This window comes from Sinocyclocheilus grahami, unplaced genomic scaffold (genome assembly GCF_001515645.1).
Source record: "Sinocyclocheilus grahami isolate Dianchi unplaced genomic scaffold, SAMN03320097.WGS_v1.1 scaffold403.1, whole genome shotgun sequence".
NCBI lineage: Eukaryota > Metazoa > Chordata > Actinopteri > Cypriniformes > Cyprinidae > Sinocyclocheilus > Sinocyclocheilus grahami.
This window is the reverse complement of record NW_015505582.1, coordinates 535,378-550,235: the sequence shown is the minus strand read 5'-3', so window position 1 is coordinate 550,235 and position 14,858 is coordinate 535,378. Positions and strand designations below refer to the sequence as shown.

The window sequence follows — 14,858 nt, the reverse complement described above, 5'->3', positions numbered from 1 at the left end:
TGTAACTCATACAGTATTGTACCCATATATATCTATGGTTGTAAGGGCATTGTGCCGGCTGTTAACTTAAAAAAGGTCATATGATGCTTTTTTAATGTTTTCCTTTTCTTTTAGTGTGTAATGTATCTCTTTGTGCATATATAAGATCTGCAGAGCTATAAAGCTCTTAGTCTCCCAGAAAAGGGATTTATTCTAACAGAGAACACTTCTGCCTAAAATGCATTGTTCGCAATCCAGATCCTACTTCTGCAAATGTCTACGTCACAGTTTGAGATATTAGTGTAATGCCCACTCCAAGGCATAGGCAAAGCAAGAAGATGAGGCTTCAGTGAATTGTAGGATAGTAGTGTGTTCGATTGATTTGCTTGATCATCTGTATTTTCAGTTACATTTCATCATTTAAGATGATGGATATTTATGCACAATTGCTGGCTGCTGCAAAAGAGGATGACAGTTGTGTTTTAGAACATACATGGAATGTTGATTTTGAGTACGACCAGTGAGTGGTGGGATATTTTGCAAATAAAATGGTCATGCAGAACCAGAAAAATAGTCTGTTTTGTTAGTATCATCTCAGTGAGCTGTTATCATGTTTTGTGAGCGGTTTAAAAGAAATATGCCATTTTTAAATATATTTGGATTAATGTGGACATAACCTAAGAGGAATTCCGTTTAGACAGTTATGTCTCAGGTTAGGAATTTGGAAAACAAGCTAAATCTACTTTATCCAATAACATCCAACAAAAAAATATAGTTCAGAGCTGGTGTCTGAGCTGCTTTGCTCTTCAGCTAGTACATTATATACATCTGTCTGATGTATCTGTATTTTCTGCATTTGTTAATTCTGTTTCTATTTCCTCATCATTGTGCCATGTTTTATATGTGTTGTTTGTGAACATGACAACCTGTACCCCTGCAGAAGGTAAAATTTAGCATATAAATGCTGTCTCTTTAGCTCTCTCTCTCTCTTCCTCTAATATCACTGCTGTCCTGCAATACAAAAATTAAAATTGGATGCATGTTGGATTGGATGTGTGTGCGTATGAGAGGTGTGTGTGTGTGTGCACGCCAGCATGTTCAGTCTGTTGCTTTCTGCTGTACAGGACACAATCTCAGCACTGCATTGACTATTGAAAATAAATCCCGCTTCAGCTCTAGAGCCTTCAAACACCATCCAAACAAACTCAACCACCCCAACAGCATGACACATCTGTTTGCCATTTAAATGTTTTGACATCAGCTGGACTATTTGTCCTTTTAGTACTTATTTTATACTCTTAAAGGGACAGTTCACAAAGAAATTAATATTCTATCATTATTATTCTGCATTATCTCATGCCACCCTGGAAGAAAAGATTGTAAATTTTAAAGTTAAATGGTACACTTTGAGAGCAAAATTAAGAGCTCATAGAGCTTCATTATTATTATTATTATTATTACAATTAAGGCAGTAATATATTACCATTGTAATTCAATTGCACTGTAAAATAAATGTAAATGAAAAATGAATATTTCTTGCAAGATTTAAACCCTTAGGCTTCTATTTTGGTGGAAAACTGCAGTTTCTTTGAAAACAGGTTTACAATTGCATCTCAACAAATCTAGTAAGTTAATTCATTATTTTACTTTACAGTAGCAAAATTTGAGTACTTATGTCTTTCTTTCTTCACTTTCAGGAGTTAAACCCTCAGTATTTTATTTTTGGAAAAATGCTGTTCCCCTTCTATTGAACTCGCGCTGTGTCCTCTAGCGGACACGATGGGGACTGCCGCCAGCAGGTCCGGTGTCTGAAGCACGTGTGAAACAACTCCAATCCCACTTGGCCCATGTAGCCCGTTGACCTCACTATCGGGCTATCCGGAAGTATAAGAGCGCACCTGCCGAAAACGTCACCAACTTTAGTTGTCTTCAGGAGCCGTTTGTTTGACAGTGAGTGTGAAGGCATTATGGAAAAAACATAAAAGTTTGAGAGGGGTATGGACTTTTCAAAAGCTTCCGCTGCACGCTCGAGTGCTTGGCAGGATCCAGACACTCTTCCTCTTGGGTCATCTGATTCCACGGATAGCACTACATTGGGCTCATCTGGTGAGAGTAAGGACATGGATGTGATTGGCGATGACAATGAAAGTGTGAGCACTTAATCCTCCCAACCTAGCTCCAGTCCCGCATGCGGGGAAATGCTGGAGGTAATGGCGTGCGCTGCTAAGAGGCTTTATTTAGTCTAGTTACGTGAAAGGCAGAAGCTTTCCCGTGGCAGACTGGACAAGTGCTTTCTGTCCGGTCATGACTTCCCCTCCCCCCGGAGTTTCTTCTTTCTTCCTGACCTCCACACTGAGTTAGTGAGATCGTGGGACAGGCCATATTCGGCTCTGCTGCACCTTTTTAAGCATGCAGATTATGCTAATGTTGAGGGTGTGGCTGAGCCACGGATATGCGAAGATGCCCCCTGTAGAGGAGATGCTCTCGAGCTATCTCTCCCAGGGTGAGTCGTCTTCTTTAAAGACTCCTGCTCTGCCATCCAGACCACTTCAGACCACCTCACATCTGAATAGCAAGGGCTTATGTGGTATCAGGTCAAGCTGCTGGAGCCTTGCACACAGTGGCTGTGATCCAAGCTTACCAAGCTAACTTGCTTAGAGATCTAGATGAGGGAAAGGGTTTATCCCCTGAGGCAGTCGAGTAACTGCGCCGCACCACAGACTTGGCTTTTCACACCACTAAACAGACTGCTGCTGCCATTGGGCTTGCGATGGCAGCAATGGTGGCTACGGAGAGGCATTTGTGGTTAAATCTTGTAGACATCGGGAGAAAGGAGAAGGCCTTTCTTCTTGATGCTCCTCTTTCGCTCCTCTTTCGCCTGCCGGCTTTTCGGCACTTCCGTTGAGGCAGTGGTCGAGAAGTTCAGGGAGGGGAAGATGCAGTCCACTGCCTTCAGGAAGATCCTTCCCCGCCGTCCCAAGTCTTCCCCTAAAACCTCTAAGGAGGCTGGTCCGTCTCGATCTGAGGATCATAGATCAGAAGAGTAGAGTGGCCACTAGCACCCCTCCTCCTGCTAGGAGTCAGGCACAGAGGCTTGCAAGCACTAAGAGGAGAAGAGTGGATCTCAGGAATGTATTGGATGAGAAGCATTCCTGTTCTAAACCGTGCTGTGATTCTAACACTTCTTGATGCTCCCCACCCCCCACCCCCCTTTGAGTGTTTTTAGACCACTGCTTACATCGGGCTCCAATACTGGACTAATTATGTTCTTATGTGTTTCCCTTGCTGGCGAACTATTGACTGAAGGTCTGGTCTCTCCCTTGTGACGTGGGCTTTTTTCAAGTATTCTCAGTGATTGGGTGAGCCCAATGAGCCCTTTTTTAGCCATAAGATTTTGAGTCGATGGTCTACTTCCCTTTACACCTTAAGCTTAGTCAGGTAGTAGGGGTGGGCTGCCCCCCCCCCTTCCTATGGGGTTTTTAAGTGGGCAGTCCACCTAGGTCCTGCTTGCTGCTTTGGCTCATTAAAATTTAGCCTTCTGAGGATAGCTGTGTTCTTAGCTTGGTTATTGGGATGTCCCTCCTGATTGGCTGGGTTCCTCATTTTTTCATGTTATGTTAGTGGCCCTAGGCGTCAGTGGCTTGCCCCCTTTCTGAGGGAAGGTTCGCTGTATGTCTATCGCTTCCCTTGGTGCTTTCTTACCAGGTGAACAGGCATGTGCCGTGGCATGGCTTAGTGGGCATTCCGTTACCCATAGTGTCCGCTAGAAGATGCAGCACAAGTTCCATAGAAGGGGAATGTCTCGGGTTACACATGTAACCATTCTTCCCCGAGTGGGAATGAGATGCTGCGTCCCCTTGCCATGCCTAGCGCTTGCCTGTTTTCACATCTCCTTCAGACAACTAAGTTTGTGATGTATTCGGCAGGCCTGCCTGTGATGTCACAGGCTACGTGGGCCAATGGGATTGGAGTTGCTTCACACATGCTTCAGACACCGTTCTTGCTGGTGGCAGTCCCCATAGTGTCCGCTAGAGGACGCAGTGTCTCGTTCCCTCTCGGGGACAGGTTTACAGGTTACAGGTTTACAAACACATCTCATAACAAATCTAGTGAAATGCTGTAATAATCTGTCCACAGATATGCTGAAATTATGCAAATCTAAAAATAAAGTGTAACTGTCGCGTGTTGCATTCCCAAATGCAAGTTAAACTTGAACACAGTGCCACGCTTCATTCTGAGACAAGCCACACAACACTTATTTAATTAAATCACGGGTGTTAATTTTGAGTTTGCCAAAGAAATGGCGCAAAACAAAATGGTAGATATCTTTTACATCATGAGAAGTGTAAAAATATTTTTGGATGAAATCTAGGCAATTACTGGGAAACAATGAATAATAACAACAGAGTTTAGAACAATTTAATGGAGAATAAATAATGACAGAATTTTCATTTTCGGGTGAACTGATCCTTTAACAATGCAACAGGCAAAGACATCCATATGTACTATACATAGACTAAAAAGTGCAGGCATAACATAGTGTTGGAGTTTATTTGTTTGCTGTTTGTTGGGACTTGATGTTTATATTGTTGGTCCCATAAGGACACTTATCTTGCTTAGGCTGCATGCTGCTTAGTACCAGCACTAGCACCCCTCAGTACTCAAACTCTTAGCGATCAATGTAAACAAGACCCCAGGGACAATTTCTAAGTACTTGGCCTTTTCTGTTCATTACTAACCCACTTTATAAAAGTTTGCTTGTCTTGATGTGTATAATTGTTAATAATGAAAAAAATTGCTTACTGTTATTTACTGTTGTTTTTTTTGATTAAAAGTGGTACTTTGAGTGTAAACATTTAGTTCAGGTAACAAAGGCCACAACACATTGCTAAGTTTTGGGACTGATAAACAATCCAGTGTCTCAAGCCTGTACAAAGGCATGAATGCTAACACAATTCGGTTGAGAATTCGATTGTAACTACCTGGATTTTTTTTTCTATAAACACATACCTGTGACATCATTACATCAGTATTACTGTTTCTGTGCATTTCTTTTATGAAACTTTGCCAGGTAAATGTAGTAACCGTCCATTTTATAAAAGCAGTCCTGTGAAGCCATAGTTTACAGTGATTTTAGAAAGCTAAAGGTATTTCAGTAACAGTCACATTTATCATTGCTTTGTGAAATTTCGTGGATGAAATCCAGTTATTCTAACAGGAATTTGCATGATCAGGAGTTTTGCGTGAGAGCGAAAATGTTCCCACTGTAAACCGTGGCTTCTTGGGCTTATAGTTTTAGTAAAATGTGGTTGTCATTCCCATAAATAACTAAATGGTGTATAGAACAGGGTTAAGAACTCAAAAAGTGTAGTGACAACTGGATTTAATTGTAGCTTCAGTAAAATAACGTTGAGTTTAATTATGTTTTTGAATAGCTAATACATTTTTAGTTAGATCCTTGCTTCATTTCTAAGTCAAAAAGTGCCTCTGGTTAATCATCTGAACACCTACCATGGCTTGTATGTTAAGTCTGCCTTGGCTGTAATTCCCAGTTTGACCTGCTGGTGGAGCTGTTCCAGGATGAGGAGAAAGCTAAAAGTCCGACTGGTGCTGCTCCTGCTACTGGAGGACGCACTCGTCTCAGCGTCAAACCAGTCAAGAACAAAGCAGGCAAAGCCAGCAAGGAACACAAGAAGACAGTCGGACTGCAGGTGAAAGACTACCTTCATCTCATCTTATTTTCACTTTTATTGAATATCGTTATCTTTGAATAAGCACTGACAATCGATGAGAGTAAAAAGAGTCTAATTTGAATGAATGTTTGCATTTCTCTCTTTCTGTAGTTCCGGAATTCTCTGCAGCTTCTGATGGAGACACTGAATGCGACTACACCACATTACGTTCGCTGCATTAAACCCAACGATTACAAATATGCCTTCACGTCAGTTCTTCGGTTTTTAATTGAACTATCTGTTTTGTTTTGTTTTTCTCTCTGAGCATACACATGCTGTGATCATAAGATGAGATTCTCTTATCTTTTTTAATTGTCAGTTTTCTAATATGTTGACTAAAGAGGTGTTCACAACAACAGGGATTTGCCTGGAAGTCATTCATTTTCAGTGAGAGTTGGCGATATGATATTCCAGCGACAGTGACCATTGGTGACACAATATTCAGTGCTTCCCAAACCTGTCCTGCAGGCCCCCCTGCCCTGCACCTTTTGTATGTCTCCCTTATCTAACACACCTGATTCCACTCATCAGCTCATTAGTAGAGACTGCAAGAATTTTGAAGATTGCTGGTAATCAAACAGTTGGTGGTTGCCATTGACTTCCATAGTAGGAAAAAAAATAATGTGGAAATCAATGGCAACCACCAACTGTTTGATTACCAGCAATCTTCAAAATAGCTTATTTTGTGTTCAGCATAAGAAAGCAACTCATACAGGTTTGGAACAACATGAGGGTGAGTAAATGATGACATAATTTTCATTTTTGGGTGGACTATCCCTTTAAAAGACTGGGCCAGCTGACCAATCACAGCACACTGGCTTTTCAGAAATGCGGGCTTTAAAGAAATAGGAACTTAAACAAGAGTGTTTCAGGCAGAGGGCAAAATGAGGTGCTGCAGCTATGTAAATTATGAGAAAAATATGTTGTAAAGGTCTTCTAGCAGACCCCAAAATATGTAAGTCCTCTATGCCCCGCCTCTCTCAAACGCTTTGTTTTCTACAAAGTCCCTCCTTCCGACAAGCGCAGTCTGCTCTGATTGGCCAGCTGACCCAGTGCATTGTGATTGGCCGAACACCGCAAACACTCGTCGGAAATGTAACGCCCCTTACCATAATCGCGAGCTTCATCTTTCAAAATAAATGTAAAGACAGAGCCCGGAAAGGGAACAGAGTCGCGTGACAGACACAGTGATGAAGCTGGTATGTGTTTGCAGTACACAAGCCACGGTTAAGACAGCTGACTCCACTGTGATGTGACCCCCTCTCTCTCTCTCTCTCTCTCTCTCTTGCGATCTCTCGCTCGCGCACACACGCACACGATGCGCAAAACTCCGCATTTGAACAGTCAATAGCAAATACTTCAACTAATAACAAAACAGTAGCTGATTCAGAAGCGCCAGATTGTCATAGCAAAGTCAGAATTACCTCCTCTCCTAGGTTCACAAAACGGTCGTCCATAAAATGCATTGCTGTTCTGTTGTAAGTAATCTTAAAGATTCCTAAATGCATCTACTTTCGGAAGGCCAAATAAAGTGCTTTTGCTTTCGCCTAGAAAAATGACTGCTTCAACACTAACTGTGGTTACTGAAACCATGCCTTCTTTCTTTGCGTGAACATTTGGGCGGCATTACGCAAATATTTCCACATAGTGAGGTAGATATGTGGGGGCGTGTTAGAACGAGCCGTTTTAGGGGGGCGTAGCAGAGTCTTATATTAGATAAAGTATATCTCTTTGGTTTTGAGACTTTAGTCTTTGCAACTTCAGGGATCTTATCTATGCACAATCAGCTTGTAACACTCCAAAGAGAAAGGAAAACATGAAATCGCATCATATGATCCCTTTAATAGACAATTTTAAGCATGCACCAGCATAAGCAGTACTTCAAATGAAGTGCACGAAAAAAAACTTGATTCATTCTCACAGTTGAATCTTAGCTATTAATCATAAAAAATATGTAGCACATTCATTACAGAAACAATTTTACCCAATAAAAATTAAACTAGATTTCTATCAACTCCATCTGGCATTTACAGGACAATTATTTTACATATAAAGCTGTAAAGTGAGTAATTAAAGCTGTAGTGATTAATTTCTGTGACACTTGCACCACTAGCAGTAGTATTGTTCATTAATTATTTTAGTACTTAGGTTAGTATTAGTATTTTGATTATTTTCTTTCAAGTAATGATTTAAAAAAAAATTTGTTTTAATTAATGAGAGTACCCATGGTAAATATATTGTCCTGGTCATGGAGTCATGGTGAAATGCTCAAAAGAGCAATATGACAGCTCCAAAGTGTCCAGTTCTCTTCACAAATTGAATCTGGTAATTTCATACTTTCAGTTGTCTCTGTTGTCATACTTTCAGTTGTCATAGTTGACTCTGTTTTGAACTATTTTATAACCGTAAATTTAGCAGAATTGATGGTGAGCTATAGAAACGCAGTGTTGCTAGGCTGATATCTGATTTCTGTCATTACCAGGTTTGACCCCAAGAGAGCAGTGCAGCAACTGCGTGCATGTGGAGTTTTGGAAACAATCCGCATCTCTGCAGCTGGTTTCCCATCTAGGTACTGTGAAGATCTATACCAGGGGTGCCCAAACTCAGTCCTGGAGGGCCGATGTCCTGCAGAGTTTAGCTCCAACCTGTCTCAACACACCTGCCTGGAGGTTTCTAGTATGCCTAGTAAGAACTAGATTAGCTGGTTCAGGTGTGTCTAATTGGGGAAGGATCTAAACTCTGCAGGACACCGGCCCTCCAGGACCGAGTTTGGGCACCCCTGCTCTATACATTACCATACTGCACTCCCTTTTGTCAAACACCTCCTGACTGTATATTTGTGTTTTTGTGACTGCTTTTGCTTGTCAGGTGGACGTATCAGGAGTTCTTTAGCAGGTATCGTGTCCTGATGAAACAAAAAGATGTTTTGACAGACAGGAAGATGACCTGTAAGAATGTTCTGGAGAAACTGGTGCAGGTACAAGAAGCCAATTCAGTCACCTCATAAAACTACCGATACTCTGTATAGACTTGGTGCAAAGGCCATAATATAATAGGCTCTTAAAACTAAAACTACTCGGAATCATAGCAAGCAGCAAAATGCCAGAATTTGGCACTACTCATATTTTCTGTACAAAGTTTGACTGATAAATAATGATAAATTAATTCTCTCCACTTTTTTTATCCTCCTAATAGGACCCAGATAAGTACCAGTTTGGCAAGACCAAGATCTTTTTCCGCGCAGGGCAGGTTGCGTATCTGGAGAAACTGCGTGCAGATAAGCTGCGTGCTGCCTGCATCCGCATACAGAAGACCATACGCTGCTGGCTGGCGCGCAAGAAGTACCTGCGCATGAAACATGCTGCCACAACCATCCAGAGATACGTCCGTGGATACCAGGCCCGCTGGTGAGGGGGAGGGGACTTATCCCATAGTGGGTGGGGCCTGACTAAAGTTATGAAAAACAGAATTATTCAACATAAGCTTACAGTGAGCAACAGTACCCGCCCACTTTTTTTTTCCATTCATTTTTTTATAGAGATTTACAGAAAGTCTTTTAAATGTCAAAAACCAAACAGCTACAAAGTGAATCAAAACATTATAAACTTAGGATTTTAAGCAAAAATGTATGACAAAAAGACAAAGGTACAATGCTGTGTACCTAATGGCTTTAATGAGGGAAAGAACTACAATCGCATTAATCATTCCGAATGGCAATCAAATAAAAAAGTAATGTCGTTATTATAAATATAAAACTAATTGATTTAAAGGTGTTGATTATGTAAATGCAAAATATGCACATATATATACAAATATTAAGAGCATAGGGAAACTGACTCAACTACATCATTTGTGGCGATTCATTGGAGCAGGTGTTCGCTTCAGAGATCGTTTGGTGCAATTTGCTCGCCACATCTCTCTAAATGGTGGAATTTGCTTTTGCAGAATCATTGGTAATGTAGTTTTTCACCAGGAGTTACACTGGTAGACATGATTCTTTGAAAAACAAGTTGAAATAATGTGAACTGATGGCTTCAGCAAAAGCATATGCTATCAGTTAACAAGCCCATTTCCCTGCTGAGAAAATAAAAGGGATTTTTATTTCCGGAACCCAGCTCTTGCACTTTATACTGTTTTTAAGTGAGAAGGTGCTGGTGCACAAGTAGTAACCTCTGTGTTGTTCTTCCTTCCCCACAGTCTTGCGAATTTCCTGCGACGCACACGTGCTGCGATCGTCATTCAGAAGTACCAGCGCATGTTTGTCCAGAAAAAATGTTACAAACGCAAGCAGGCTGCTGCTCTGGCCATGCAGTGCATCCTCAGGGCATACATGGCCAGACAGCTGTACAAAGCGGTGAGGAGGAAACCAGACATACTAATACACTCTTCTCACATTATAAATATATTTGTCCCAGTCACAAACACACGGCTCACAAACACTACTGGTCTCATTACTGTCTTTTTACGTACATATTTTTTCCAATTTAGTTCTGTTATGACCTTAACATTTAAACAAACACTCTGACACAGGTTATAAATTGATATACATAGGGGTAAAATATGATGCTGGTTTATAATTAACACACTGGAAACAAGTGAATTATTTCAGGCATGAGACACATGAGTAGTGAAAGCTGCTAACTACACACTGAAGTCAGAGTGGTTTAAAGGCAGTGTTTCTAAGTGACTGATTTTAATTTACACTACCGTTCAATAGTTTGGGGTTAACAAGTATTTTTAAAAAGAAGTTAAGAATTTAATTCAGCACGGATGCATTCAATTGTTTAAAAGTGACAGTAAAGACTTTTATATTGTTGCAAAAGTTGTATTTCTAATAGATTAATAATTATAAATAAATCTAGATTTATCCGATTAAGCCACTACTATAAAACATTAATGTGAAATATCAATAATATGATAAAAAATAAAATAAAATATAGAGTGACTATTTATCTTTAAAAAGAACAGCGATAAACATGATTTATGCCGACCACAATGTGTTTTTAAATGTTGCTTTTTAAAAAAATGATTATTAATTATTGACTGCCAAAAGTATAAAACCACTGAAATTAAATTTTATGTGTTTGAACACTCTAGACTATTGGCATGCGAAGAGAATCTGCCATTAGATAGTATTAAGTAAACCACGAAAGTAGCAATTCTGTCTCATTCTGAGGTCTTTCCTTCAGATTCTTTCTACTCCAACCAGTGACTAGCAAGCTAGTGAAATACTAGAATGGAGTTTTTAAAGTCTCGGGAAGAAGATAACACAGTGTTGCGATGACCTCATGTCTCCTTCTCAGTGTGTTTAGCCATGTGATCTCACAGGGAGCAGGTTGTTCCAGTGTAGGGACTGTCCCACTGACAGACCACAGCAGCTGCGGCTGTATTATTACTCTTACTGTCTCTTTCTCCTCTCTTTCCTTGCCGTCCGAGCTCTGTTGATCAGCAGTACATTATCGAGGCAGGATGTGTAATATCTGCAAATTAAAAAGGCAGAAGGTGTGAGAGAAAAAAGCAATTTGAGAACATTTCACTGCGCTTTCACTGGACTCATCTCTACTTTGCATTACATTCTTCTTAACTCTTGTGTGTATTTGTGTTTTTCATCGTGTGTTATTGTGTGTTTGCTTAGCTTCTACGTGAGCACAAGTCCATCATCATTCAGAAGATGGTCCGTGGCTGGTTGGCCCGACAGTGGTACAAGAGGACACTCGAAGCCATTGTTTACCTGCAGTGCTGCATCCGCCGCATGCGAGCCAAGCGAGAACTCAAGAAACTCAAGATCGAGGCACGTTCGGTGGAACACTTCAAAAAACTCAACATTGGCATGGAGAACAAGATCATGCAACTGCAGCGCAGGATAGACGACCAGGTACTACACTTCACACTAAGATGCTTTGGCTTATTCTGCCTCACTAAAAAGCTTAGAATGAAATCATAATTGTCATTTCTGGTCTTCTTGTGCACAATTCATCAGTGCATGTTTTTCTTAAAAAAATGTTTTATTTGTTATCGTAAATAAAATGTGATAGCTTGCTCTGCCCATGAAATTAAATTTATATTCGGCTGATGCCATCTTACTTTTCATCTTCCTTCCATCCGGCCAGCTGCTATATAGATGCTACTTTTCACAATCAAATCCCACCTTATTTTATTTCATTGAATATATGCCAAGTTCTGTCATGAAACCCTAGATGGCGCAGAACATCTGAACAGCATGCAAACTGATGATATTCACTAGTTGGCACAAGTTTATTATTTCATGTTGCATATGCAGCCAATTGGCTTGCAGCTTTGCATTTAAATTGCTGGTTAACATTCACTAGAGCATTTTGCAGTGTGCCTTCAGAGTTCCTCTGAAACCCTCCACCTTCCCCAGCTCCACTTTATCGATCTGCTACGGGTTATTTTATATGCTATTTGTGCAGCAGCGGTATGTCTTAAATACGCACAGCATCATATCTGCGTATGTATTGGCAGTTGCAAGTTCCTGTACTTGCTTTGCAGCAGCAGCAGCAGCAGCAATAATCTACAACAACAGCAATGACCAACAGCAGCGTAGCAGATCTATTCCGCCAATACCAAATACATTAATATTTTCATATCCATTACCATGCTAAAATCTTCTGAGAGTTGTCATGATAGAACTTTATTTCATCAAAAAGACATCAGGTTATGGAAGAGAAACGGGTTGCAAGCACCCTTTCTTGTTGAGATGTCAGTGTTAACATGTATTAATTTCTTTAGAATAAGTCAGAGTCTGTTAGCTGGGCGTGATCACATCATCTAGATCTGGGCTTCCCTGTGTAGAATCTTTGTTTAAGTGTGTAAATACATTTAAGCATGCTTCACTTTGTCAGACAGGTTCTATTTAAGTGATTTCTTGATTCAACAGGTCTGGCAGTAATCAGGCCTGGGTGTGGCTAGTGAAATTTAACTCAGCTTTCTAAAATAATGTGGTTAATTGCAGTTCTTTCATGATTTAACAGGAGGGGGCAATTCATTTTTCACGTAGGGCCACGTAGGTTTGGACAGCTTTTTTCCCTTAATAAATGAAATCATCATTTAAAAACTGCATTTTGTATTTACTTGCATTATCTTTGTGTAATATTTAAATTTGTTTGATGATCTGAAACATTAAAGTGTGACAAATGCGAAACTGAGCAGATTTGGTTCAGAAGTTTTTATGTATATGCCAAAAAGTATGATGGCTGATAACTTGTAATTTTAATCAATGGGATTTTTTATAACAGTATAGCAGACTACGTATATTAAATGCATGTGAACATCAGTTGGAAGTATGTATTTTTCAATAATATGCCTCAGTAAGATGATATTATGATGATATTATTTATGATATTTGCTTAGTTTTTTGAACAAAGCTCTGTAGTTTTAGTTGTGGGGGCAAAACATATAATGAAACGCAATACAGTGATGATTGAGAGATGTACAAATAAATGTTACACAGAAGCCTGTTATATCATATTTGATACATTTAAACATGATTTCTTATGGATAATCAAGTAAACCTTAGTTGCTCCAGTTTAGAAAATGTTCATCTTGAAATATTACTAAAAATATGAAAGTTATTATTATGTTTACTTCATAAAAATCATTAAAAATTGCACAGCAAAAAGACATGTACCATGACCTGAAGGTGGAATATACTAAAAGGACTTCTACATACTAAAAAATGAATGAACTTTCAATCAGAGTGCAGAGAGTATGTTTTTCAATAAAGTTTTGATCATGCTGATAATTTATAGGCCTTATAAATTCATGTATCAAATATGATACCTTAGGCTTTATAGTGTTAAGTACAATTAATTGATGTTCTGTTTTGGTTTCACTCTAGAACAAGGAGAACCGTTCTCTCAGTGAGCGTTTGAACAGTCTAGAGATCAGCCATGCAGCGGAGTCCGAGCGTCTGCGTGTGGAATTGACGCGTCTGCGAGGGGCAGAAGAGGATGCCAAAAACAATGCCAACAAAGTTACATCTCTTCTGGAGGAGCTGGAGCGACTCCGCAAAGACCTACAGAACACACAGAAGGAGAAGAAAGCCATCGAGGACTGGGCACAAACCTACCAGGACGAGATGGAAAAGGTGCTGTTAGTTCAGATATGTAGTTGTGTGCTGCTGTCTGTGATGTGCCTGCACTGGTGCAGACTTCACAAAGCACTTTACAAAAATCTGAGGGCGATTGGCTAATCGGTTTGTTTGTGTCATTTGAAAAAAACTCTAAAAATGAACTGATTCATTTATGCATTAAGTCATCACCCAGTTATGTTCCTAAGAAGGCAATTCATTTGGACAGCGAACTGATTCACAAAACTCATTCATCTCCCATTGGTGTTCCTTTAATTAAAGAGGGTTCATTTGAATGGGTCATTTCCGTGAACTGATTCATAAAACTGATTCATTACTCATTCATGTTCAGTTGATCAGTACATTTTGATGGCTTATGTCAACTGAATCAAAATAGGGATTAATTAAATGTTCCACACTACATTTATGGTTCCATGTCCGAAAGTTCTCCCGTACTCATTTGCTAAATCTTTTTCAAATTTGTTTAACAGAATAATTACTAAGAACCAGTTAAAAATGTCTTAATTTCCAAATTATTAGTACATGACTCATATATAAATGAATCATTTATATACACTAGGTGTGTGCTGAAATGTGTGTCGAGTGTTCATACAAAACCTCATTGATGGTGTGGCATTACGTTAGCAAATTCCAGCTCCACAGCAGATCCCCCCAAAAAGTTAAAGGAACACTCCACTATTTTTGAAAATAGGCTCATTTTCCAACTCCCCTAGAGTTAAACAGTTGAGTTTTACCGTTTTCAAATCCATTCAGCCGATCTTCGGGTCTGGCGGTATCACTTTTAGCTGTAGCTTAGCATAGATCATTGAATCTGATTAGACCGTTAGCATCTCGCTCAAAAATGTCCAAAGAGTTTCTATATTTTTCCTATTTAAAAAACTTGACTCTTCTGTAGTTACATCATGTACTAAGACTGACGGAAAAAGAAAAGTTGCGATTTTCTAGGCCGATATGGCTAGGAACTATACTCTCATCCCAGCGTAATAATCAAGGAACTTTGCTGTCGCACCATGGGTGCAGCAGGCGCAATGATATTA

At 39.8% G+C, this 14,858-nt stretch overlaps 1 protein-coding gene across 1 annotated transcript in view; it reads left to right on the top strand.

Moving 5' to 3' along the window:
• The window catches only part of LOC107550635 (unconventional myosin-Va), an 87,694-nt gene that overhangs the window by 47,277 nt on the left and 25,559 nt on the right, over positions 1-14,858 (top strand). The window contains exons 15-22 of the mRNA XM_016231965.1: positions 5,532-5,690; positions 5,823-5,920; positions 8,194-8,280; positions 8,580-8,688; positions 8,907-9,118; positions 9,909-10,065; positions 11,347-11,586; positions 13,570-13,818. Coding sequence (XP_016087451.1) covers positions 5,532-5,690; positions 5,823-5,920; positions 8,194-8,280; positions 8,580-8,688; positions 8,907-9,118; positions 9,909-10,065; positions 11,347-11,586; positions 13,570-13,818 — 1,311 coding nt within the window. The remainder of the gene's footprint in view (positions 1-5,531; positions 5,691-5,822; positions 5,921-8,193; positions 8,281-8,579; positions 8,689-8,906; positions 9,119-9,908; positions 10,066-11,346; positions 11,587-13,569; positions 13,819-14,858) is intronic.